This window comes from Myxine glutinosa, chromosome 1 (genome assembly GCF_964187855.1).
Source record: "Myxine glutinosa chromosome 1, kmMyxGlut1.1, whole genome shotgun sequence".
Lineage (NCBI taxonomy): Eukaryota > Metazoa > Chordata > Myxini > Myxiniformes > Myxinidae > Myxine > Myxine glutinosa.
Window position 1 is genome coordinate 410,361,167 of NC_136261.1, and position 27,524 is coordinate 410,388,690.

Here is a 27,524-nt window from a genome sequence, read left to right on the forward strand (position 1 = left end):
GTTTTTCTCTTTTGAACCACCTTGACAGGGAGACCTACTCAGTTCATCAGGAAGTTCCTGTGCAGCATATGCTCTCACACCTTCAGTACGGAGGCCGCGGTTCAGATGCACATGGAGAGACACCGACCTGTTTCCAGTGATAAAAAGTACAAATGCACGGATTGTCCCTATAGTACGGACGACAAAAGCAATTTCCTGAGCCACACTCGGACACACACTGGAGAGAGGCCTTTCTCGTGTGACGTATGTGGTAAGGGATTCACCCAATCAGGGCACTGTGAGCAACACGAACGAATTCACAGAGGTGAACGCCCCTACGAGTGCACAGCCTGCACGAAGACGTTCTCTCACGCGTCGGCTTTTCGCCGGCACACCCGGACCCACACCGGGGAGCGGCCGTACAAATGCACCGTTTGCGGTAAGACGTTCACCGACCTCTCCAATTGTCAACGGCACCGAATGATCCACAACCAGGAGCGCCCACACACGTGCAAGGTGTGCGGAAGAACGTTCACGGTGTTGTCAAACTGTCAGCGACACACGAGGGTGGTCCACGAGCAGGAGCCTCGCTACATATGTGCAGAGTGTGGTAAAGGGTTCCGTAAGTCAGCCTCTTTTAAGAAACACATGATTACCCACGTTTGAGTCGGCGACACATGACCCAGTCATGAGTATGGATTGCCTTGTCTGAGCTTGAAGCGCCTGTTAAATATTTATTCATACGTGTTGGTGTTTTTAGCTGCGACGAGCAGCTCTATGAGAGGAATGTGTTGTTGTTCTTGTTGTTGGGGTGCCTTTTTGAATAGCGCATGCGCATACACTCGGATACACTCGGACGTGCGTTGGTATGAGGTAAGAACATATTGCAACGGATATCCTCATGATTCTACACGTCGCAGCTGGTGACCACACTGTGGTCATTTTTCTCTTGTTTAATGATTGAAGACGTTTATTTTTGATCTTGTAGCAAAACATTAACCGTATTTTGCAGCCGACAAGTCGATGCTGAGTATATAGAGATACAATATTTACAACAAACTACAGGATCATTATCAGCACTATAGGATTGGCCTTCTTAGTTTTCTTAACAAAAGATTAGTCTTTGTACAAATAATGTATTCGCATTTCGCAAGCGCTCTGGTTGCACCACGACTTCTCTGATTCAGATTCGCCGTGGCCCGTTCGATAGCTCAATCGGAGATTCCACTATTCCAGATTCGCTGTGGCCCGTTCTATAGCTCAATCAGAGATTCCTCTATTCCAGATTCGATGTGGCCCGTTCGATAGCTCAATCGGAGATTCCTCTATTCCAGATTCGCCGTGGCCCGTTCGATAGCTCAATCGGAGATTCCTCTATTCCAGATTCGCCGTAGCCCGTTCGATAGCTCAATCGGAGATTCCTCTATTCCAGATTCGCCGTGGCCGTTCGATAGCTTAATCAGAGATTCCTCTATTCCAGATTTGGTGTGGTCTGTTCGATAGCTTAATCGGAGATTCCTCTATTCCAGATTCGCCGTGGCCCGTTCGATAGCTCAATCGGAGATTCCTCTATTCCAGATTCACCACATAACTCATCCGGAAGCCCGATCAGGGCGAGGGGAGCACAGTATATCTCCAGGCTTACCTCCCCTTTGCCTTCCCAGCCACAAATTATTCGAGCAGTCCGTCTGAGACCCAAAGGCCTGTCTATCCCTCCCTGTAACTCCTCCACTCCACACCCACACCTCTCCCGACAATCTAACTCAGCCCGAAATTTTGGTGAGTACCCCTGTAACTGTTAATTTAATTGTCCATTTGCGTTCTTTATTGATTTGATGTACTGTGTTTTAAATTTACAATTATGAATTTTATTTCAGAAAATATCAGACTTTGCATTTTTTTTTTCTGCTAATAATGCAATTCAATGTGTTTAACCATAGATAAGTCGATTCTGATTACAAGTTGAAGCCCGGACTTTCGGGAGAAAAAGGTATCGACTTGTACCCTGAAAAATGCGGTCGTGGATTCGTCATGCCAAAAACTTTATAAAATAGTACGTGCTGCTTCCTTGCTTGAGGCTCGGCATTTACAAAGATAGAGCATGGGAAACAACGCTGTAACGGCAATGGCAAACCACCCAGTATAACCCTTGCCAAGGAACTGCTTTGGCAGCATCGACGCTCTGTAGGGAGTGTAGTACAGGTTTGGGTGTATGTTTTGTTTTCCACATCGAGTGTGATGCATTCTTTTTTTTTTTTTACTTCCTAACAACTCTGGCCCATATATTGGATGAATGGCCGAACGTTTAACTCGATTTTCCTTTTGGTCACAGGTACCGTTGTCACCTTTGTAAACACAACCTTCATTTATTTTTCTGATTCACTCGTGATCTTTGAATGTCATTTGCTCAAATTACATCTCAAAAAGGGCAGTGAGCACCAATTGGATTGTTTGCAACATTTTATATGACATTGATGGTAACAAAACCTGTTAGCAGTAGCTAACCCAGCCGACGATGGCTATCCCAGTTAATGGTAGCAAACCCAGGTTACATTAACTATTGTAGGTGGTAACAAACCCAGTTTATGGTAACAAAACAGATCACAGTAACATGGTAACACCATTGATGGTAACAAAACAGATCCATATAACTCCAGTCGATGGTAACAATCCCAGTTGATGGTAACAAAACAAATCACAGCAACAAACCCAGTTGATGGTAACAAAACAGATCACAGCAACAAACCCAGTTGATGGTAACAAAACAGATCACAGCAACAAACCCAGTTGATGGTAACATAACAGATCCCTGTAACAAACAGAGTTGATGGTAACAAAACAGATCACAGTAACAACCCCCCATTGGTGGTAACAGATCCAGTTGATGGTAACAAAACAGATCCCAATAACAAACCCAGTTGATAACAAAACATCACTGTCGATGGTAACAAACCCAGTTGATAACAAAACAGATCACTCTGTCGATGGTAACAAACCCAGTTGATAAAACAGATCACTGTAGCAAACCCTGTCGATGGTAACAAACCCAGTTGATGGTAACAAAACAGATCACAGCAACAATCCTTGTCAATGGTAACAAACCAGGTCACAGTAACAAACCCAGTTGAAAACAAAACAGATCCCAGTAACAAACCCAGTTGATAACAAAACAGATCATTGTAACAAACCCTGTCGATAGCAACAAACCTAGTTGATGGTAACAAACCCAGTTGATGGTAACAAAACAGATCACAGTAACAACCCTCATTGGTGGTAACAGACCCAGTTGATGGTACCAAAACAGATCCCAATAACAAACCCAGTTGATAACAAAACAGAGCGCTGTAACAAACCCAGTTGATAACAAAACAGATCGCTGTAACAAACCCAGTTGATAACAAAACAGATCACTAACAAACCCTGTCGATGGTAACAGACCCAGTTGATAACAAAACAGATCACTAGCAAACCCTGTCGATGGTAAACCCAGTTGATGGTAACAAAACAGGTCACAGTAACAAACCCCGTCGATCGTAACAAACCCAGTTGAAAACAAAACAGATCCCAGTAACAAACCCAGTTGATAACAAAACAGATCATTGTAACAAACCCTGTCGATAGCAACAAACCTAGTTTATGGTAACAAACCCAGCCGATGGTTACAAAACATGGCACAGTAAGAAACCCTGTTGATGGTAAAGCGAGATCACAGTAACAAACCCTGTCGATAGCAACAAACCTAGTTTATGGTAACAAACCCAGTCGATGGTAACAAAACATGGCACAGTAAGAAACCCTGTTGATGGTAAAGCGAGATCACAGTAACAAACCCAGTTGATGGTAACTGGGTTTGGTAACAAAACAGGACTATGCTTTGTTTGGCAACAAAAACCCAGCTGATGGTGGACTAGCCCACCTTGCTCAACTTGACGTAGTGGCAACCCAAGCATTCACATCTCAGACAGGTTGGTGTTCGCGGATGAACTTTCACATCTCACACAGGTTGGTGTTCACGGATGAACTTTCACATCTCAGACAGATTGGTGGTCACGGATGAACTTTCACATCTCAGACAGGTTGGTGGTCACGGATGAACTTTCACATCTCAGACAGGTTGGTGGTCACGGATGAACTTTCACATCTCAGACAGGTTGGTGGTCACGGATGAACTTTCACATCTCAGACAGATTGGTGGTCACGGATGAACTTTCACATCTCAGACAGATTGGTGGTCACGGATGAACTTTCACATCTCAGACAGGTTGGTGGTCACGGATGAACTTTCACATCTCACACAGGTTGGTGGTCACGGATGAACTTTCACATCTCAGACAGATTGGTGGTCACGGATGAACTTTCACATCTCACACAGGTTGGTGGTCACGGATGAACTTTCACATCTCAGACAGATTGGTGGTCACGGATGAACTTTCATATCTCAGACAGGTTGGTGGTCACGGATGAACTTTCACATCTCAGACAGGTTGGTGGTCACGGATGAACTTTCACATCTCAGACAGGTTGGTGGTCACGGATGAACTTTCACATCTCAGACAGATTGGTGGTCACGGATGAACTTTCACATCTCAGACAGGTTGGTGGTCACGGATGAACTTTCACATCTCAGACAGGTTGGTGGTCACGGATGAACTTTCACATCTCAGACAGATTGGTGGTCACGGATGAACTTTCACATCTCAGACAGGTTGGTGGTCACGGATGAACTTTCACATCTCAGACAGGTTGGTGGTCACGGATGAACTTTCACATCTCAGACAGGTTGGTGGTCACGGATGAACTGGTTGACCTGCTGAATGATTTAGATAACGGAGTTACCTGGGCAGGTCACTGTATTGAAAGGTAAAATACCAGGAGAAAAATTAGATTTAACAATTAAAAATCTCAGTTGTGTTGTAAATAATGTTAATAATGTAATATAGGGGGGAGGAGGGGAGGGGAAACCACTGCTCGAAAACATATCTCTCCAAAACATTTCACGATTGAATCCGTTTAAAAGGTCTTCAGGTTGTAAAGGCTCTTTGGGGTTTTATTAGGGTTCTAAAGAGTCTTAAAGGATGTTACATCTGTGTATGGTCTTAGTGGTCTTAAAGGGTGTTAGGGTTCTAAAGGCTTTATGGGGTTTCGGGATCTCAGAGTTGAAATTGTCTTATGGTTGCAAATGGGCTTGTGTAATTAATAGACGTAATCACGTTCTGCACAGACAAACAAACAAACACACGGATCCACATGCAATACTCTCTCGTCTGACGAGGGTAACGATCGAAATACGAACGTAGTCTGATGTTTATCAAAACGACAACGACGTTCGTCAAGTGTCAAATAAATCATTTCACCCAAGATCGGAAGGATTTTTCCTCAAAACGGTTTTTATTGACATTTCACGCAGGTGAGCCAGGGTTCGAATCCTGCCGTTATAAACTACCACCATGTGGTTCCAATCCCACCCGAGCTATAAACTACCACCCTGGGGATCGGATCCCACCCGAGCTATAAACTACCACCCTGGGGTTCGAATCCCACCCCAGCTATAGTATAAACTACCACCCTGGGGTGCGGATCCCACCCCAGCTATAAACTTCCACCCTGGGGATCGGATACCACCCGAGCTATAAACTACCACCCTGGGGATCGGATACCACCCGAGCTATAAACTACCACCCTGGGGTTCGAATCCCACCCCAGCTATAGTATAAACTACCACCCTGGGGTTCGGATCCCACCCCAGCTATAAACTACCACCATGTGGTTCCAATCCCGCCCAGTTATAAACTACCACCCTGGGGATCGGATACCACCCGAGCTATAAACTACCACCCTGGGGATCGGATCCCACCCGAGCTATAAACTACCACCCTGCGGTTCGAATCCCACCCCAGCTATAGTATAAACTACCACCCTGGGGTTCGGATCCCACCCCAGCTATAAACTTCCACCCTGGGGTTCCAATCCCGCCCCAGCTATAAACTTCCACCCTGGGGTTCCAATCCCGCCCCAGCTATAAACTACCACCCTGGGGTTCCAATCCCACCCCAGCTATAGTATAAACTACCACCCTGGGGTTCCAATCCCACCCCAGCTATAAACTACCACCCTGGGGTTCCAATCCCACCCCAGCTATAGTATAAACTACCACCCTGGGGTTCGGATCCCGCCCAAGCTATAAACTACCACCCTGGGGTTCCAATCCCACCCCAGCTATAAACTACTACCCTGGGGTTCCAATCCCGCCCCAGCGATAAACTACCACCCCGGGGTTCGAATCCCACCCTAGCTATAAACTACCACCCTGGGGTTCCAATCCCACCCCAGCTATAAACTACCACCCTGGGGTTCCAATCCCACCCCAGCTATAAACTACCACCCTGGGGTTCGGATCCCACCCCAGCTATAAACTACAACCCTGGGGTTCCAATCCCACCCCAGCTATAAACTACCACCCTGGGGTTCCAATCCCAACCCAGCTATAAACTACCAGCCGGGGGTTCGGATCCCACCCGAGCTATAAACTACCACCATGGGGTTCGAATCCCACCCCAGCTATAAACTACCACCCTGGGGTTCCAATCCCGCCCCAGCTATAAACTACTACCCTGGGGTTCCAATCCCGCCCCAGCGATAAACTACCACCCCGGGGTTCGAATCCCACCCTAGCTATAAACTACCACCCTGGGGTTCCAATCCCACCCCAGCTATAAACTACCACCCTGGGGTTCCAATCCCACCCCAGCTATAAACTACCACCCTGGGGTTCGGATCCCACCCCAGCTATAAACTACAACCCTGGGGTTCCAATCCCACCCCAGCTATAAACTACCCCCCTGGGGTTCCAATCCCAACCCAGCTATAAACTACCACCCGGGGGTTCGGATCCCACCCGAGCTATAAACTTCCACCCTGGGGTTCCAATCCCGCCCCAGCTATAAACTTCCACCCTGGGGTTCCAATCCCGCCCCAGCTATAAACTACCACCCTGGGGTTCCAATCCCACCCCAGCTATAGTATAAACTACCACCCTGGGGTTCCAATCCCACCCCAGCTATAGTATAAACTACCACCCTGGGGTTCGGATCCCACCCCAGCTATAAACTTCCACCCTGGGGTTCCAATCCCACCCCAGCTATAAACTACCATCCTGGGGTTCCAATCCCACCCCAGCTATAGTATAAACTACCACCCTGGGGTTCCAATCCCACCCCAGCTATAAACTACCACCCTGTGGTTCCAATCCCGCCCCAGCTATAAACTACCACCCCGGGGTTCCAATCCCACCCCAGCTATAAACTTCCACCCTGGGGTTCAAATCCCACCCCAGCTATAAACTTCCACCCTGGGGTTCCAATCTCACCCCAGCTATAAACTACCATCCTGGGGTTCCAATCCCGCCCCGGGCTATAAACTACCACCCTGGGGTTTCAATCCCACCCCAGCTATAAACTTCCACCCTGGGGTTCCAATCTCACCCCAGCTATAAACTACCATCCTGGGGTTCCAATCCCGCCCCAGCTATAAACTACCACCCTGGGGTTTCAATCCCACCCCAGCTATAAACTTCCACCCTGGGGTTCGAATCCCGCCCCAGCTATAAACTACCACCCTGGGGTTCGAATCCCACCCCAGCTATAAACTTCCACCCTGGGGTTCAAATCCCACCCCAGCTATAAACTTCCACCCTGGGGTTCAAATCCCACCCCAGCTATAAACTTCCACCCTGGGGTTCCAATCTCACCCCAGCTATAAACTACCATCCTGGGGTTCCAATCCCGCCCCGGGCTATAAACTACCACCCTGGGGTTTCAATCCCACCCCAGCTATAAACTTCCACCCTGGGGTTCGAATCCCACCCCAGCTATAAACTACCACCCTGGGGTTCGAATCCCGCCCCAGCTATAAACTACCACCACGGGTTCCAATCCCGCTCCAGCTATAAACTGCCACCCTGGGTTCGAATCCTACCCCAGCTATAAACTTCCACCCTGGGGTTCGAATCCCGCCCCAGCTATAAACTACCACCCTGGGGTTCGAATCCCGCCCCAGCTAGAAACTACCACCCTGGGGTTCCAATCCCGCCCCAGCTATAAACTACCACCCTGGGGTTCCAATCCCACCCCAGCTATAAACTACCACCCTGGGGTTCCAATCCCACCCCAGCTATAAACTACCACCCTGGGGTTCCAATCCCACCCCAGCTATAAACTACCACCCTGGGGTTCCAATCCCACCCCAGCTATAAACTACCACCCTGGGGTTCCAATCCCACCCCAGCTATAAACTACCACCCTGGGGTTCCAATCCCACCCCAGTTATAAACTACCACCCTGGGGTTCCAATCCCACCCCAGCTATAAACTACCACCCTGGGGTTCCAGTTCCAATCCCACCCCAGCTATAAACTACCACCCTGGGGTTCCAATCCCACCCCAGCTATAAACTACCACCCTGGGGTTCCAATCCCACCCCAGCTATAAACTACCACCCTGGGGTTCCAATCCCACCCCGGCTATAAACTACCACCCTGGGGTTCCAATCCCACCCCAGCTATAAACTACCACCTTGGGGTTCCAATCCCACCCCGGCTATAAACTACCACCCTGGGGTTCCAATCCCACCCCAGCTATAAACTACCACCCTGGGGTTCCAATCCCACCCCAGCTATAAACTACCACCCTGGGGTTCCAATCCCACCCCAGCTATAAACTACCACCCTGGGGTTCCAATCCCACCCCAGCTATAAACTACCACCCTGGGGTTCCAATCCCACCCCGGCTATAAACTACCACCCTGGGGTTCCAATCCCACCCCGGCTATAAACTACCACCCTGGGGTTCCAATCCCACCCCGGCTATAAACTACCACCCTGGGGTTCCAATCCCACCCTGGCTATAAACTACCACCCTGGGGTTCCAATCCCACCCCGGCTATAAACTACCACCCTGGGGTTCCAATCCCGCCCCAGCTATAAACTACCACCCTGGGGTTCCAATCCCACCCCAGCTATAAACTACCACCCTGGGGTTCCAATCCCGCCCCAGCTATAAACTACCACCCTGGGGTTCCAATCCCACCCCAGCTATAAACTACCACCCTGGGGTTCCAATCCCACCCCGGCTATAAACTACCACCCTGGGGTTCCACTCCCGCCCCAGCTTTAAACTACCACCCTGGGGTTCCAATCCCACCCCGGCTATAAACTACCACCCTGGGGTTCCAATCCCGCCCCAGCTATAAACTACCACCCCGGGTTCGAATCCCACCCCGGATATAAACTACCACCCTGGGGTTCCAATCCCACCCCGGCTATAAACTACCACCCTGGGGTTCCAATCCCACCCCGGCTATAAACTACCACCCTGGGGTTCCAATCCCACCCCGGCTATAAACTACCACCCTGGGGTTCCAATCCCACCCCGGCTATAAACTACCACCCTGGGGTTCCAATCCCACCCCGGCTATAAACTACCACCCTGGGGTTCCAATCCCACCCCGGCTATAAACTACCACCCTGGGGTTCCAATCCCGCCCCGGCTATAAACTACCACCCTGGGGTTCCAATCCCACCCCAGCTATAAACTACCACCCTGGGGTTCCAATCCCACCCCAGCTATAAACTACCACCCTGGGGTTCCAATCCCAACCCAGCTATAAACTACCACCCGGGGGTTCGGATCCCACCCGAGCTATAAACTTCCACCCTGGGGTTCCAATCCCGCCCCAGCTATAAACTTCCACCCTGGGGTTCCAATCCCGCCCCAGCTATAAACTACCACCCTGGGGTTCCAATCCCACCCCAGCTATAGTATAAACTACCACCCTGGGGTTCCAATCCCACCCCAGCTATAGTATAAACTACCACCCTGGGGTTCGGATCCCACCCCAGCTATAAACTTCCACCCTGGGGTTCCAATCCCACCCCAGCTATAAACTACCATCCTGGGGTTCCAATCCCACCCCAGCTATAGTATAAACTACCACCCTGTGGTTCCAATCCCACCCCAGCTATAAACTACCACCCTGTGGTTCCAATCCCGCCCCAGCTATAAACTACCACCCCGGGGTTCCAATCCCACCCCAGCTATAAACTACCACCCCGGGGTTCCAATCCCACCCCAGCTATAAACTACCACTCCGGGGTCCCAATCCCGCCCCAGCTATAAATTACCACCCCGGGGTTCCAATCCCGCCCCAGCTTTAAACTACCACCCCGGGGTTCCAATCCCGCCTCAGCTATAAACTACCACCCCGGGGTTCCAATCCCACCCCAGCTATAAACTACCACCCCGGGGTCCCAATCCCGCCCCAGCTATAAATTACCACCCCGGGGTTCCAATCCCGCCCCAGCTTTAAACTACCACCCTGGGGTTCCAATACCGCCCCAGCTATAAATTACCACCCCGGGGTTCCAATCCCGCCCCAGCTTTAAACTACCACCCTGGGGTTCGAATCCCACCCCAGCTATAAACTACCACCATGGGGTTCGAATCCCACCCCAGCTATAAACTACCACCCTGGGGTTCCAATCCCGCCTCAGCTATAAACTACCACCCCGGGGTTCCAATCCCGCCCCAGCTATAAACTACCACCCTGGGGTTCCAATCCCGCCCCAGCTATAAACTACCACCCTGGGGTTCCAATCCCGCCCCAGCTATAAACTACCACCCTGGGGTTCCAATCCCGCCCCAGCTATAAACTACCACCCTGGGGTTCCAATCCCGCCCCAGCTATAAACGACAACCATGGGGTTCGAATCCCACCCCAGCTATAAACTACCACCCTGGGGTTCCAATCCCGCCCCAGCTATAAACTACCACCCTGGGGTTCCAATCCCGCCCCAGCTATAAACTACCACCCTGGGGTTCCAATCCCGCCCCAGCTATAAACTACCACCATGGGGTTCGAATCCCACCCCAGCTATAAACTACCACCATGGGGTTCGAATCACACCCCGGGTATAAACTTCCACCCTGGGGTTCGAATCCCACCCGGCTATAAACCTCCACCCTGGGGTTCGAATCCCGCCCCAGCTATAAACTACCACCCTGGGGTTCGAATCCCACCCCAGCTATAAACTACCACCCTGGGGTTCCAATCCCACCCCGGCTATAAACTACCACCCTGGGGTTCCACTCCCGCCCCAGCTTTAAACTACCACCCTGGGGTTCCAATCCCACCCCGGCTATAAACTACCACCCTGGGGTTCCAATCCCGCCCCAGCTATAAACTACCACCCCGGGTTCGAATCCCACCCCGGATATAAACTACCACCCTGGGGTTCCAATCCCACCCCGGCTATAAACTACCACCCTGGGGTTCCAATCCCACCCCAGCTATAAACTACCACCCTGGGGTTCCAATCCCACCCCGGCTATAAACTACCACCCTGGGGTTCCAATCCCACCCCGGCTATAAACTACCACCCTGGGGTTCCAATCCCGCCCCAGCTATAAACTACCACCCCGGGTTCGAATCCCACCCCGGATATAAACTACCACCCTGGGGTTCCAATCCCACCCCAGCTATAAACTACCACCCCAGCTATAAACTACCACCCCGGGTTCGAATCCCACCCCGGCTATAAACTACCACTCTGGGGTTCCAATCCCGCCCCAGCTATAAACTACCACCCCGGGTTCGAATCCCACCCCGGCTATAAACTACCACCCCGGGTTCGAATCCCACCCCGGCTATAAACTACCACCTGTTGCTTCACATTCAGGCTCCATGAGACGGACTGACAGGTCCAGGTGCACTTGAACATGTATCGCAGCACGCACAAAAAGCAGGTACGTAGTATTACGTCACTTCCTTCCACCTGAAGGTGCAAACGAAAACATCGACAAACATGAAAAAACAAACGATGTCGGCACAAACATTCAACGAACTCACGAAGACAGATCGACTGAGCGAGTCAGCGCCAGCGGGCGTGGTTTCCAGGTGACGGACGAATTGAGAAACGGAAGTGACGTATATAGCCCCCCGCGCGTCCTCGCGCAAACCGGAATTCGAGGCTTCGAGCGTCATTGCGTTTATGAGTCACTTTACTGAGCTCACTGTCTCCACGAACGCGTCGTCCTTGTGTTTCGGGGATTAAAGAAGAGAGTGATGGTTTATATAAAGTACTGCAGCTATGGAGTTTGCTCCAACGATTCCAGGAACGCAAACAAGGTGCACCTGCCAGGTGTTTGGTTCATACCTTTCCCAAAACCGAACAGCAAGTCCGACAAATGCGACCGATGGATTCGCGCCTCTGGACGTCCTGCTGATTTCGATCGTTCTAGAATCAATAAAAGCACCTTTATATGCAGCAAACACTTCGTCGGGGGAAACGGTCCCACGAAAGATCACCCGGATCCTGTACCTGCAACACTGTGTCCTCTCCAGGTACGATCACTTGTTCTTCCTGAAGATCTCATTAGAAATGAACTCACTGTGAGTGAAGAGTTGGTCTTGTTCTTGGTGTCAGTTTATATCCCCCCCACACTACACTAGAACCCCCCCCCTCCCCCCGGCCACTCTAACTCCTACTCTTCACCCCCCCCCCCCCTCAACTCCTACACTCCTCCCAACTCCAACTCCTACACTCCTCCCAACTCCAACTCCTCACCCCCCCCCCCCCCCCCACTCACTCAACTCCTACACCCCTCCCAACCCCTACCCCTCCTCCCAACTCCGACTCCTCACCCCATCTCAACTACTACACTCCTCCCAACTCCGACTCACCCCCTCAACTCCTACACCCCTCACCCCGCCTCCTCAACTCCTACACCCCTCACAACTCCGACTCCTCACCCCAGCTCAACTCATACACTCCTCCCAACTCCTCACCCCCCCCCCCCCCCCCACTCAACTCCTACACCCCTCCCAACGCCTACCCCTCCTCTTCAACTACACTCCTCCCAACTCCGACTCCTCACCCCATCTCAACTACTACACTCCTCCCAACTCCGACTCCTCACCCCCCTCAACTCCTACACCCCTCACCTGCCTCCTCAACTCCTACACCCCTCCCAACTCCGACTCCTCACCCCAGCTCAACTCATACACCCCTCCCAATGCCTACTCCTCACCCCCCCCTCAACTCCTTCACCCCTCCCAACTCCGACTCCTCACCCCCTCCTCAACTCCTTCACTCATCCCTACTCCTACTCCTCACCCCCCCTCAACTCCTACTCGCCTCCCAGCTCCACCTCACTCCCCTCCTCAACTCCTACACTCCTCACCCCCCCCCCTCAACTCCTTCACCCCTCCCAACCCCTACTCCTCACCCCTCCTCACCTCCCCCCTCAACTCCTTCACCCCTCCCAACTCCTGCTCCTCACCCTCTCCCTAAACTCCTACACCCCTCCCTACTCTTCCTCACTCCTCCCCTCAACTCCAACACCCTTCCCTACTCCTACTCCTCACTCCACCTCCAACTCCTACACCCCTGCCTACTCCTCCTTCTCAACTCCTGCACCCCTCCCTACTCCTCCTCCTCACTCCCCCCCTCAACTTCTACACCCCTCCCTACTCTTACTCTTCATGCCCTCCTCCTCAACTCCTACACCCCTCCCTACTCCTCAACTCTTTCACTCCTCCCACCTCCTACTCCTAACTCCCCTCAACTCCTACTCGCCTCCCAACTCCTACACCTCACCCCTCCTCCTCAACTCCTTCACCCCTCCCTACTCCTCACCCCTCCTCAATTCCTACACCCCTCTCAACTCCTACTCCTCACACCCGCCCCCCTCCTCAACTCCTACTCTTTACCCCCTCTCACCTCCGACTCCCCTCCCAACTCCTACTCCTCACCTCCTTCAATCCTCCCAAATCCGACTCCTCACCTCCCCTCAATTCCTACACCCCTCCCTACTCCTCACCCTCCTCCTCAACTACTACACCTCACCCCTCCTCAACTCCTTCACCCCTCCCGACTCCTACGCCTCACCCCTCCTCAATTCCTACTCCCCTCCCAACTCCTACTCCTCACCCCTCCCAACTCCTACTCCTCACCCTCCTCAACTCCTCCCAAATCCTACTCCTCACCTCCCCTCAATTCCTACACCCCTCCCTACTCCTACACCTCACCCTCCTCCTCAACCCCTGCACTCCTCCGAACTCCTACTCCTCACCCTCCCCCTCAAATCCTACTCTCCTCCCTACTCCTACCCCTCAGCTCCTCTCAACTCCGACTCCCCTCCCAACTCCTACTCCTCACCCTCCTCCTCAACTCCTTCAAACTCCTAAACTCCGACTCCCCTCCCAACTCCTACTCCTCACCACACGTTCAACTCCTACACCCCTCCCTACTCCTACTCCTCACTCCCCCTCCACCCCTACCTACTCCTCCTCCTCCCTCCCTCCTCAACTCCTACTCCCCTCCTCACTCATCCCCCCCCTCAACTCCTACACACTCTTACTCCTCATGCTCCCTCAACTCCTACACCCCTCTCTACTCCTACTCCTCCCCTTAAACTCCTCACCTCCTCTAAACTCCTACCCCCCTCCCCACTCATACTCCTCAACTCCTACACGCCTCCCAATTCCTACTCCTCACCCATCTCCAAACCTACACCCCTCCCAAATCCTACTCCTCACCCCCCTCAACTCCAACACTCCTCCCAACTCCTACTCTGCATCCCCCTCCTCAATTCCTACACCACTCCCTACTCTTACTCCTCACCTCCACTAAACTCCTACACTCCTCCCAACTCTTACTCCTCACCCCCTTCCCCTCAAAATCTACACCCCTCCCTACTCCTACTCCTCACTCCACCTGCTCAACTCCTACACCCCTTCGTACTCTTACTCCTCACCCACACTCCTCAACCCCTACACTCCTCCCTACTCTTACTCCTCACCCACACTCCTCAACCCCTACACCCCTCCCCTTCACTCCTCCTCAACTCCTTCCCACCCCTACTCCTCACTCCTCCCAACTCCTACTCCTCACTCCCCTCCCTCAACTCCTACACCCCTTCCTACTCCAATGCCTCACTGCATCTCAACCTTCCCTCCCCCCCACTCCTCCCTCCCCCCCCACCCCCAACTCCTCTCTCCCCTCCCCAACCCTTACTCCTATCTCCACTCCCCACTCCTGCCCCTAACTCCCCCCCACCACTCCCCGCTCCCTTTTCCTAACTCCCTCCCCCCCCCCCTTCTCCACTCCACACTCCTGCTCCTAAATCTCCCTCTCCTTCCCCATTCCCCCACTCCTACCTCGACCCTCTTGCTGCCCCCTTCATTTTCGGTCAGTCGGTAACAGTTGTAGATGCACATAGTCTGTGTGAGGACGATTGGATCTACTCTACTTTGTTTTGTAGCTGACCCACTGAGTCTACTTAAATTAATCAAAAGAAAACCAAATACTGCTTTGGAGTCATCAGGAGGATGCAGAAGAAGTAAAGAGCAAATATGGAGTCATCAGGTGGAAACAGAAGAAGTAAAGAACAAAGATGGAGTCATCAGGAGGAACCAGAAGAAGTAAAGAGCAAATATTGAGTCATCAGGAGGATGCAGAAGAAGTAAAGAGCAAAGATGGAGTATCAGGAGGAACCAGAAGAAGTAAAGAGCAAAGATGGAGTCATCAGGAGGAAACAGAAGAAGTAAAGAGCAAAGATGGAGTCATCAGGAGGAAACAGAAGAAGTAAAGAGCAAAGATTGAGTCCTCAGAAGGAACCAGAAGAAGTAAAGAGCAAAGATGAAGTCATCAGGAACAACCAGAAGTAAAGATGGAGTCATCAGGAGGAACCATAAGAAGTAAAGAGCAAAGATGGAGTCATCAGCAGGAACCATAAGAAGTAAAGAGCAAAGATGGAGTCCTCAGAAGGAACCAGAAGAAGTCAAGAGCAAAGATGGAACCAGAAGTAAAGAGCAAAGATGGAGTCATCAGGAGGAACCTGGATAGGATTCGGGTTTCAGCCGCTACTCCTCTACCCTCCAACCCATCCAGGCGCAGCCAAGTGAACGTTCCAGGAAATTTTCTGCACTTCTCCTTGGACATATTTTTGTGTCCTGTATGTGCGTAGCTCTGCACAGGTAGACAGATAGCTAAATAAGAATTGAATGAAGAACTCGAACCAGACTGGAAATGTAGATTTCTTTACTGGAATGTTGTGATCTATTGATTCATCAATTCGTAATTGTGAAACTGAAAATACACAGACAAGACCTGCTACAGTCATGGACAAAAATATTGGCACCTTCACACCTTTTTCAAATAACTCACAATTTTCTCTAAAAAGAAGTTGAAATTGACAAAAGTATTTGGTCTCCACAATTCTTTATTTCACTGTTAATGTTACAGAACCTTTATTTTTGATTCAGAACATAATATGTCCTTTAAAATCAGAAAATAAAAAGAAATGGCATTGACAAAAATTATTGACACCCTTGACTTTATATTTGGTAGCATGGCCTTTGGACAAAATAACTGCTGTCAAGCACTTCCTATAGCCATGAATGAGCTTCTTACACCTCTCTACTGGCAGTTTGGTCCACTCTTCTTGTGCAACTGTTCCAGTTCTCCCAGATTTGAAGGGTGCCTTCTCCCAACTGCTGTTTTCAGATCTCCGCACAGGTGTTCAATGGGATTTAGTTCTGGACTCATTGCTGGCCACTTCAGAACAGTCCAGCGTTTTGTCTTGAACCATTCCTGGGTGCTTTTTAAAGTGTGTTTGGGGTCATTGTCCTACTGCAAGACCCATGACCTTCGACAGAGACCCAGCTTTCTGAGACTGGGTTGAACATTGTGCTCCAAAATACCTTGGTAATCTCCTGATTTCATGATGCCATGCACACATTGAAGGCACCCAGTGCCAGAGGCAGCACAGCAACCCTAAAACATCACTGAACCTCCTCCATGTTTGACTGTAGGGAAGGTGTTCTTTTCTTTGAAGGCTTCATTTTGTTTTCTGTAAACATAGAGATGATGTGCTTTACCAAAAAGCTCTAATTTGGTCTCATCTGTCCACAGGACATTCTCCCAGAAGGATTTTGGCTTGTTCAGGTGTGTTTTGGCAAACTTCAGTCGGGCTTTCTTATGTCTCACTCTCTCTCAGCAGTGGGATCCTCCTGGGTCTCCTACCATAGAACCCCCTTTCAGTGAGTTGGCGACGGATGGTGTGAGTTCAAACTGTCGTATCTTGTGTCTGAAGGTCATCTTCAATCTGTTTGGCAGTTGATTGAGGTGCTTTCTCCACCATTCAAACAGTCCTTCGCTGCAATCTTCGATCAAGTCTTCTCTTGCAGCCATGTCCATTGTCCAGGGGGGTTGGCTACAGTGCCATGGGCCTTAAGCTTCCTGATAACATTGTGTATGGTGGACACAGGAACATCAAGGTCTCTGGAGATGGACTTGTAGCCTTGAGATTGTCCATGCTTGGCTACAATCTTGTGTCTGACCTCTTCAGACAATTCTCTGGTTTTCTTTCTTTTCTCCATGATCAATGCAGTACACACAGTGACACAAAACAGCAGAATGACTCCTTTCCTCCATTCAAACTGGTTGAATGAGTGATTTTTTTTATATTGCAGGCACCTGAAACTCACCACAGGTGAGTTCTATTCCAAAGTAAAGGAGAATCACCTGCTTGAAAAGCTAATTATTTCTAACAACTTCTAAAAGGTGCCAATAAAATTGTCCAGGCCATTTTAGGATTTCTGTGTGGATTTGGCTAAGAATTAGTATTTTTTTCAGCTTTTTTTTTTTGTTCCACTGCAAACTAAAGAAATACTTACGTGGATACCAAAATATTTTTTTATTTCAACAATTTTCTGGAAGAAATGGTGCATTATTTGAAAAAAGTGCAAGGGTGCCAATATTTTTGGCCACGACCATATAACACAATGCTCTGCAAACTCTGCTTGTAAATTTGAATATAAAGGCCCTTCTGTATATCTAGTAAACTTGTATTTAATGGGTCATACATCTTGTATATATTGTAAACACAATAACTTCTCATTAACAGGATAACATTTATAGCACATTAGCATAGCATGAGTTTTGCATACAGATTAGCTGCTGCTGTTACATGGCTGCACAAAATGGCTCCCTCCCAAATAGCTTAACCATCAACATTCTTATCGATGAAATTTGTGGATTAACATAAACAAACATAACCTACAAAGCTCTCCAAGGCACATGTTGGAGAAGGTGGAGAAAGATTGCACTTTAGTCTGATAGTTATCTTCAACTCTTAACGAAGGCAGCCTTTCAAAATGGAGAATCTGCACGACGACCCTTAGATCACATGACCTCTAGCAGCCAATAAGGGAACAGGACAATTATATTCGGCGGTATTCTCGAAATCTTGCGAGATATTGCCGGGGAGGTCACGGTTTTTCGAAGCTGTCCATGCTATTCACGCACGCTTGAAGTTAAGTAAATGTTCACAATTGTATTTTTGTCGAAACTGTATTTAACTTGTGTGTGTGTGTACCTATAGTGTGTCCCCAGGAAGATTCTCGGTGTTAATCGTTCATACCTGTATAAAATAGTCGAGTATTTTGTGCCGCGTTATTTGCGACCTAGTTCTTTAAGCTTGCAACCTTGAGGCTTTGTTTTCTCTCAGCGGTCGATTGTGGTCCATCTACTCTCGTTCTCTGTTTTTTCCCAGTCTTTTCACCCCATACTTCCTTGTTTAAAATCTTAACTAAAAAAAACAACAAAAAAAAAAAACATTTCCTTCTTTGTTCTTTTCGTTAGTTCGTTCTTCGACCACATGTTTCACCCCCATTTCACCCCATTCCCCAGAGTTTTCACTGTTCACTTTTAAAATGTTTAAACTTTCCCCTGAAGTGCTGTATTTTGTCGTATATGACAACACTTTTTTCTTCTTCTTCTTTAAAAGGTTGCTTTCGACTTGCTCACCAAATCTATTCATTCCAAAAAAAAATTCCATCTCTTACAGCTCCTCATTTATACATTCCCTGAACTCACCTGCACTCCAACCCCCCCCCCCCCCCCCCCTCTAGCGTCCTTAAACGTATCTCTGACTCGAAGGTCACAATAAACTCATTTTGCAATAAATGTTAGTTTCCCATTAATCGTACAACATTTTCTAAAATCCGAACTCACCCCTCCCCTCCTAGTCTTCCCCATCACCCATCCCTTTCAAATCTCCCCCATCTCCCATCCCTTTCAAATCCCCCCCTTGCTCCTTCCCTCCTGAACTCCCCCTAACCCCTTCCCTCACCCCTCCCCTTATAATCTCCCCACCCTAATTTTTTCTCCATTTCCCCCCTCTCACCCCTCCTCCTCAGTGTCCTCCCTGCTTCTTCCCCCTTCTCTCACCTCCATCTCCCCCAATCTTCCTTGCTCTGTCCCCCCCCTCAAATAACACCTCACTGTTCCTCACCCAATCACCATCAAACGTTTTGTCCACCCCATCCTTCCCTTTCTCTGAGCTATTCTGAAATCTCTGACGCACTTTCAACAGCTCTCCCAACCTCTTCCTCCTCTTCCACATCTTACCCTACCCCCCTGTTCTGTATCCGATGCTCCCCCTTCCTCTTCATTAACGGTATTGACCTCAAACATCCGGGGCCTTCGCTCAAACTTGACTGATCTCTCCATACAGGTTGCTTCTGACAAACCAGACTTGATCTGCTTAACATAAAATTCCTCCTTCAGGATGTCTCTGATTCTTTAATATCTCTCCCGGGTTACTCCCTCCTCCGGTATGATAGACCTGAGCCTCGTCCTGGACGTGGGGTTGCTATCTTTATCAAAAACTCTCTTCCTCACTCCCCCTGCACTGCCCTCTCTCCACTTCACCCCCAGGAGTTCCTCTGGCTACCGCTTCCCCTTCACTCCCACCTTTTGTTCATATGTGTGTTCTACCGTCCACCAAACAGTGATGACTCCATCTACATCTCGCTGTCTGATAATATGGACCAACTTCGATCTACTCATCCCAACTCTCTCTTCCTCATATGTGGTGATTTCAATTGTCACCATGCCAGTTGGCAGGGTGTGAGTACCTCTCTCACCAGCCATGGCTGCTCAGCAAAGGACTTCTGCAACTCACTGGGACTGACACAATCTGTCAATTTCCCGACCCGGATCTCAGTCAACGGAGCATCTTCTCTTCTGGACTTGGTTATGACAAACTTCCCTGCAAATGTCTGCTGCTCTTCTTCTGCTCCAATCGGCTCATCTGATCATGTGCTTGTTAAAGTGGACATCTCTCTGACCATTCTCAGAGAGCCTCCTCAGCGTCGACGAGTCTGGCATTTCACTCAGGCCAACTGGCACGATCTTCAAGCAGCCATCATTCATCTGAACTGGTCTCCCATCTCTACCGCTTCTGACAACTCATCCTGGGAATTCTTCCAAAGTAAATTGCTCTCTCTCTCATGCACAGATTTATCCCATCTCGTCTTCAGTTGTCATACCCTTCCCTCCCATCCATGGTTCACGGAATCCTGTGGTGAGGCAGTTGCCCAGAAACAACTTGCCTTCGCCTCCTGGAAAGCAAATCTAACTGAAGGTAATCTCATTTCCTTTCACAAAGCCCGAAACAAGTGTGTGTCCACCCTCAGGAGTGCCAGGCAACGATATCTCTCCTCTCTCAAGACTGAACTCTCAAATCTGTCTCCCTCTTCCAAATCCTGGTGGCGTCTGGTCAAATCTGTTTCTGGTGTTTGTTCCCCCTCCATCCCCTCCCTTACCTCAAACGGCTACACAGCTGACTCCGCTTGTGAAAAAGCTGAATGCCTCAACTCTGTGTTTGCCTCTACATCTCGTGTCCCAAACCCATCCCTCTCTGTACCCACCATACCCAGTCGTACCCAGCTCCTCCTGGGCTCTGTGTCCTTTTCTCCTGACGAGGTGGAGAATTTTCTGTCAACCCTCGACTCTGATTCTGCAACTGGGGCTGACGGCATCAGCCCACGGGTCCTAAAATCCTGTTCTGCCGCTCTTTCACTCCCTCTCTGTTCTCTTCACCCTCTCTTTTGCTGAAGGTCATCTGACATCAGCTTGGAAATCAGCCAACATCACCGCTTTACACAAAAAATGTGCAAAAATGGATCCTTGCAACTACAGACCAATCAGCCTTCTCCCAATTATCAGCAAAGTCATGGAATCCATCATTGCTTCGGATATCAAATCTTTCCTCTTCTCCAATGGCTTGATCTCTGTCCATCAATTTGGTTTCAGACCTGGTCACTCTACTCTGGCCATGCTGCTTATGCTGTCTCCACAATGGATGGAGGTCCTCAATGCCAAACAAGAAATTAGAGCTGTCTCCCTTGAAATATCACGTGCCTTCGATACGGTCTGGCACCCCGCTCTGCTCACCAAACTCTCCTCATATGGTATCCATGGAAATCTCCACACATGGCTTGCGGACCTCCTCTCTAGTCGTAGTCAACGTGTGGCCCTGAATGGGTTTCTCTCATCTCCCTTTCCTGTTCAGGCTTGAGTTCCCCAAAGCAGTGTTCTGGGCCCTGTGCTTTTACTGGTCTTCATCAATGATCTCTCTTACTCTCTTGAAAATCCTCTCTACCTCTTTGCTGATGACTCCACTCTCTTCCGCTCCATTCCTCATCCCTCAGATCGGCAGTCTGCAGCCTCCTCACTCTCTGCAGACCTGGACAAAAATCACAAACTGGGCAAATAAGTGGAACATGTCTTTCAATCCTGAGAAATCTCACACTTACTATGTCGCTCCAAAAAGACCGACTGGGCAACCCTCCCATCTACTTTCTGAACAATCCTCTCCAAGAAGTTCTGTCACTTAAGCTTTCGGGTCTCACTATCTGCCATGATCTTTCCTGGGAAAACCACATTTCCAATCTGGCCTCCAAAGCCAGTCGCCGGCTGGGCATCCTCCATCGTGCAAAGTCCTTCCTTGGCACACCTGAGCTCCTCACCACATACAAGGCTTTCATCTGCAGCTCAATGGAATACTATTCTCCCCTCTGGGCCGGTGCTTCTGCCTCGCACCTAGCTCGGCTTCACGCTGTTGAAACCAAAGCTTTCAGAATCATTGGAATCTCCCACGATGAAGCTAACTCTGAGGACCTTTCACTCACTCACCGCAGGCAGGTTGGTGGTCTTTCTGTCTTCTACCGAATCCTCTCCGGCCTTGCTCTCCCAGCTCTCTCTGGGCTCTGTCCCGCAAATATTCCTACAGGTCGCACAAAATCTGCCTGCAATCCTCTTTCGGTGAAACTGCCAAAATCAAGACTCTCTGCTCACCTTCACTCCTTCATTCCTCTTTTCTCTCACCTCTGGAACAAACTCCCTCACTCTCTTCAATCCCACTCCTCCCTCCAGGTCTTTAAAACAGCTGTTCACCACCATCTCTTATCTTCCCCCATCCAAAACCTTGATCTTTTCTACCCCTGCTAATTTCACCCCAGATCCACTTTTTTGAAATACCAACTTCTTTCCTGGAAGTCCATGTAGTGTCCTTGTGTTTTATACTTCTCCCACCCCCCCCCCCCCCTTCCCACAACCTCCTCCCCCCAAGCCCTCTCCCTCCCACACATCTCCCTGCTCTCAAATGTTGTGTGCTCTCAAGTGTTTGTGTGCTTCCCCTTCTCTCCCCATCTTGTCTTCCACTCCCTCTTTTTATATATTTTGTTTGTCTGGTTGATTTGTTTGTGAAGTAAATGTCAGCTCTTTCACGAGCCTCGATTCAGCATACAAAAAAAAGAAAAAAAAAAAGTGCTGGTATTTGGTGAGCTATGGATTTCAGGTGAGGGTGATGCTGTGCAGCCTCTGGGGTTGGTACCTCTGACCTATCATATGGCATATGATTGCACTCTGAGCGTGGGGAGCTCCACACTTGTCTCCTCGTCTAAACACTCCTACGAATCCTGCCGCTCTTCTGCCGGATGTCTCGGTTACTCCAGAGCATGTATGAAGAGTGTATGGAGTGCCTGTCCCTTTGACATTGAACAAGTCCAAAAAAAAAAAAACTCGGACCGGGCTGGAGACCTGTTGCTTTGGTTGTCCAAGATGGCGTACTTCCTCACAACACTTTATGGATGTCCCTTAAGGTAGACCCTCACTAAACAAATCTTGGAATAGGTCCTTGAACTGACACCTTTTCCACAGACTTCGGTACATGTAGAAGTGACTGCAGGTTGAGGCGCCTCCTCATGTTCCTCCCCGCCGTGCTCTGAGGCAGGAACCTTTGAGGTCCAAGGGGCAGGTCCTGGGTGAAGTGCTGAGATGTGTCTATCACTTTCGCGTTATGAACATTTAATGGCGGCCTTAGTTTCTTGCAAGGTGGTTTTTTTTTTTTTTTTTTTTTTTTTTTTTTTTTTGTATACAAGATCGAGGCTCGTGAAAGAGCTAACAATAATCACAAAAAAGACAAACCGACACACAAAACACAAAAAAACAAGGGGAGCGGCAGACAAGATGGGGAGAGAGGGGGAAGGACACAAACACAACATTTGAGAGCAGGGACATCGGGAGGACTTGGGGGGAAGTGGGAGAGGAATAAGACATATGAACGCTGCAAGGACTCTGGGGTGAATTACCGGGGGTAGAAAAGATCAAGGTTTTCGATGGGGGAAGATAAGAGATGGTGGTGAACAGCTGTTTTAAAGACCTGGAGGGAGGAGTGGGATTGAATGGAGTGGGGGAGTTTGTTCCAGAGGCGGGAGAAAAGGGGAATGAAAGAGTGAAGGTGAGCAGAGAGCCTAGACTTTGGCAGTTTAACCATAAGAGGGTTGCAGGCAGATCTTGTGCGACCTGAAGGAATATTTGGGGGACAGAGCACAGAGAGAGCTGGGGGAGCAAGGCCAGAGAGGAGTCGGTAGAAGACAGAAAGACCACCAACCTGCCTGCGGTGAGTGAGTGAAAGGCCCTCGGAGTTGACTACATCGCAGGAGATTCCAATGATTCTGAAAGCTTTGGCCTCAACAGCGTAAAGCCGAGCAAGGTGTGAGGCAGGAGCACCAGCCCAGAGGGGGGAACAGTATTCCATTGAGCTGCGGATGAAAGCCTTGTATGTGGTGAGGAGCTCAGGTGTGCCAAGGAAGGACTTCGCACGACGGAGGATGCCCAGTCGGCGACTGGCTTTGGAGGCCAGCTTGGAAATGTGGTTTTCCCAAGAAAGATCATGGCAGATAGTGAGACCCAAAAGCACCTGAAGATCAGCACCTGATCAGCAGCACCTGAAAAAGATCAGCACCTGAAACAGATGCCATTCTCTTTAAGGAAATTCTTGCACTCTTCGAGAGGCTTGCCTTTGAAGCCCCTGCACTGTTTCAGAAGGTAGGGTTTCTTGTGGATTGGACATTGCCTTTCGGCATCTGTTTTGCTGTTTAAACTCTCTTTGAGAGTTTGCTGATGTTCATGAGACCTTGGTTTTTATGTGTTGGAGACAGTACCTTTAGAATATATTGTTACGTTTGTTGGGGTAGGCATGAAATACCTGAGGAAAGTTGGAATGTGTATAGTTTAGCGTGCTCCGAGTGTCGCGTAGAAAATCTCGATGTATTTAAGTAGGGTTGAATGTCCGGTTAAGTGTTTAGGTATCTGCACGCGGAGGAGTGGAGTTGTGCTATCTAGGAAGGGTCTGTAAGGTTAAATTCCACTGTACGTGCTTGCCTCCCTGTGATTTTTCCCTAATGTTCTTATAAACCCCGGCTGGCAAGGCGATGTCCTCATTAGCCAACCACCCCGCCAGGTCCGACAGAAACAGCATTTGCCAATCGGCAAGTATACCCCAACGCCCCCGACGACTCGTGACAGAGAGACCACGTCCCAAACTTCGTGATTGGTGGAGGCGTGATGGGCAGGACTTTGACGATGGCTTTTCTCTCTACCAATCTCCTAACATTCAAGAGCTAAGAGAGCAAAAAGAAGCCTCTTGCCATCTTGTTTTCCTCTTGTGGTGCTGGCATTTGTTGGAGGTGGTCGCATTTTTATCTACTGGTCCTGGCGTTCGTTGGAGGCAGTCGTATTTTCTCTTTGTTCTGGCTCGCGTGGAAGTCGGTTGCATTTTGGTTCGTGTGCGCTGATGGAGCGAGTTTGGAGCCTGTGTGGACCTAGTGCAGAGAAGGGGTGGTGTGGCAAACTTCTATCGTGAGGAGGGGGCGTTGCCGGCGGTTCGTGGAGCTTGCAGCATTTCAGACGAAGTGGAGAGCGCGAGGGGACCGCCGGCCCAAATGTCCTCACATTCATGTTGTGGTGAAAGCGCGGCTCGGCATCATCTTGAGGTCAACGCACAGCCATTTCACCGACCGACGTGACCTGTGACGCCCACCAAGCCCACGTTGAGACTGGAGCTAAGTGGCTGCATGACATAAACATTATTTATTTTCTTTTACTTTTATTTTCCCCTTGTTCGTATCTGAGTCAGAATGGAGGGACCCTCATTTAGGAATTTAAGTTTACCTTACCTTTCATTGTTCCCTTTGTTACGTATTACCTCCCCAAACCCCGGTTACGGTGCACCTCAGAATCTGGAGCGGGAATGCGGCAGAAAGATTTGTATTTTTGAGTGTTCTAATAAACCATGGTGTTACGGATTCGGCACTTCCGTGGTTGTGGTTTCCATCCACTTGAATCATTGCTGGTTATGTATTATTATTATTATTGGGGTTTGAAGGAAACGGCGATTATGGTTATTGTTGTTTAAGGGAAATGGTTATTGTGGTTAAAAGGTTAAAAGCGCTCATGGAAAAAATGAGACAGGAAACAGGATCGAGCACCAGAAGACGACGATACAGAGGAAGAAGAAGGCGTAAGGAAAAAGTGGGAAGACGCGTGTCTTGAAGCTGTAGCGAGTGATTGAGCGAACGTAGCGAGTGAACTTTGAGTCTCCTTGACAGGAATCTCGTGCAATTGGTGTTATCGCTGGAGTATTGAAGAACCTGCGTTGTCAGGTACAGGCGTGAGGTTCCGGATAATCCTCGCCTAGAGGCTTCGGCTCGAGTAAGAGCCATCCGCCATTTTGACCTTCGCGCGTCGTTCACTGAACAAGGTTTTTGCCGCGTCAGCTGGTCTCACCCTCCGGTGGTCTGCCGGGGATGGGTGTGCGCTAAAGCGGCGTGTGAAGATTACACTGTGGTTCGCGGATTGAACGGTGAATGTGCATGTCTGGATCGCATCTTTGGGATTTCCCTTTCCACCACCAGTTTGCTGTTGGTTTGGACCACGTGACGGTCCACGCCTTGCCTACACCTCATTACTCGCCTCATCACCTCTTCGCCGGGATCCCCTCTGAGTTGTAGAGACATTGAGGAGTGTTCTGTTCCATTCACTGGGAGCGCCGTGAGTGATATTACCTTAGAGGATGGTACCATCTTAAGAGATATTGAGTGCACTTTGATTGCTATTGGTTGTACCTTTATTATTGTGTGTGATTTTTAATACAACATTTGGTCGTTTATAATCCTTGGTGTGGTTTCACTGTTGATTACGGACACCGAATAATATATTTTTCTGCCGTGGCTCCTCTCGGGGTTCGGAGGTATACCGGGACCAGGAGGTCGGGGAGGAACCCGTAACAGAAATTGGGGGCTCGTCCAATTGACTCGTGGGCTCGAAATTGGGTCTTCGTCCGGGATAAAAATTCCTTAAAATTCGTCTGGGAAAGAATTCCCGAGATTTCCCAAATTTTGGAATACTTTCCAACATTCCCAAATTTTTCAAAAAAAATAAAACGTGTATATATATATATATATATATATATATATATAGTTTCTTGTGTGAAGGTTAACAGGTGCTAACGGTAGTCACCATGGAGGTTGACGCAGAGACGTTTGCAGCGACCCATAGTGAGGCACAGTTCCGAGCGTTACTAAAATCGGAACTGTTGGTATTGGCCAGACATTTTAGCTTGGAGGTCCGAACGAATATGAGGAAAGCAGAGATGCAGAGATTGGTGATAGAATCTCTGGTGGGACAAGGAACATGGGAAGAGGGAGCCTTGGATTGGTTACCCGAGGAACAAGAAAATGTGGAGCTCCGGAAACTGGAGATGCAATTGCAGAGCCAGGAAAGGTTCGAAGAGAAAAAAGCAGAGGAAAGGAGAGTTGAAAGAGAACTCGAGGAAAGAAGAGCAGCAGTGGAACGAGAACTCCAGGAAAGGTTAGAAGAGAAAAAAAAGCAGAGGAAAGGGAGTTAAAGGACCGTGAAATGGCGCTTCAGCAGGAAATTAAACTCAAGGAGCTGGATTTAATGAAAGAACGGGGAGAGGTACCATCCATGCCGACTGGTTCGACACCTAGTCAGAACACCTGGGATGTTGGCAGACAGGTGAGGCTGGTTCCACCTTTCAATGAAAAGGAGGTAGCCAATTTTTTTTCACACTTTGAGAAAGTGGCTCAACTGTTAAAATGGCCTGAGGAGTCCTGGACCATGTTAGTGCAAAGTGTTCTGGTGGGTATAGCTCAAGATATTTATTTGGCTTTACCGATTGACCAATGTGCAGATTATGAGATAGTGAAGAAAAACATTCTCAAAGCCTATGAATTGGTCCCTGAAGCTTACCGGCAAAAATCCGGAATGCCAGGAAGAGGGAGAGTGAGACCCATGTGGAGTTTGCCAGAATGAAAGAAACCATGTTTGATAGGTGG

The 27,524-nt window shown here is 49.3% G+C and overlaps 2 protein-coding genes across 3 annotated transcripts in view; both read left to right on the top strand.

Moving 5' to 3' along the window:
• LOC137416472 (uncharacterized) overlaps nucleotides 1-2,421 on the top strand; it is a 47,844-nt gene extending 45,423 nt beyond the window's left edge. For both annotated transcript variants that reach the window (XM_068102074.2, XM_068102072.2), the window contains one exon: nucleotides 29-2,421. In XM_068102074.2, coding sequence (XP_067958175.2) covers nucleotides 29-645 — 617 coding nt within the window. In that variant the 3' untranslated portion in view covers nucleotides 646-2,421. The remainder of the gene's footprint in view (nucleotides 1-28) is intronic.
• A 9,574-nt stretch (nucleotides 2,422-11,995) lies between these two features.
• LOC137416461 (uncharacterized) overlaps nucleotides 11,996-27,524 on the top strand; it is a 46,495-nt gene continuing 30,966 nt past the window's right edge. Inside the window, exon 1 of the mRNA XM_068102060.2 lies at nucleotides 11,996-12,374. Coding sequence (XP_067958161.2) covers nucleotides 12,096-12,374 — 279 coding nt within the window. The 5' untranslated portion in view covers nucleotides 11,996-12,095. The remainder of the gene's footprint in view (nucleotides 12,375-27,524) is intronic.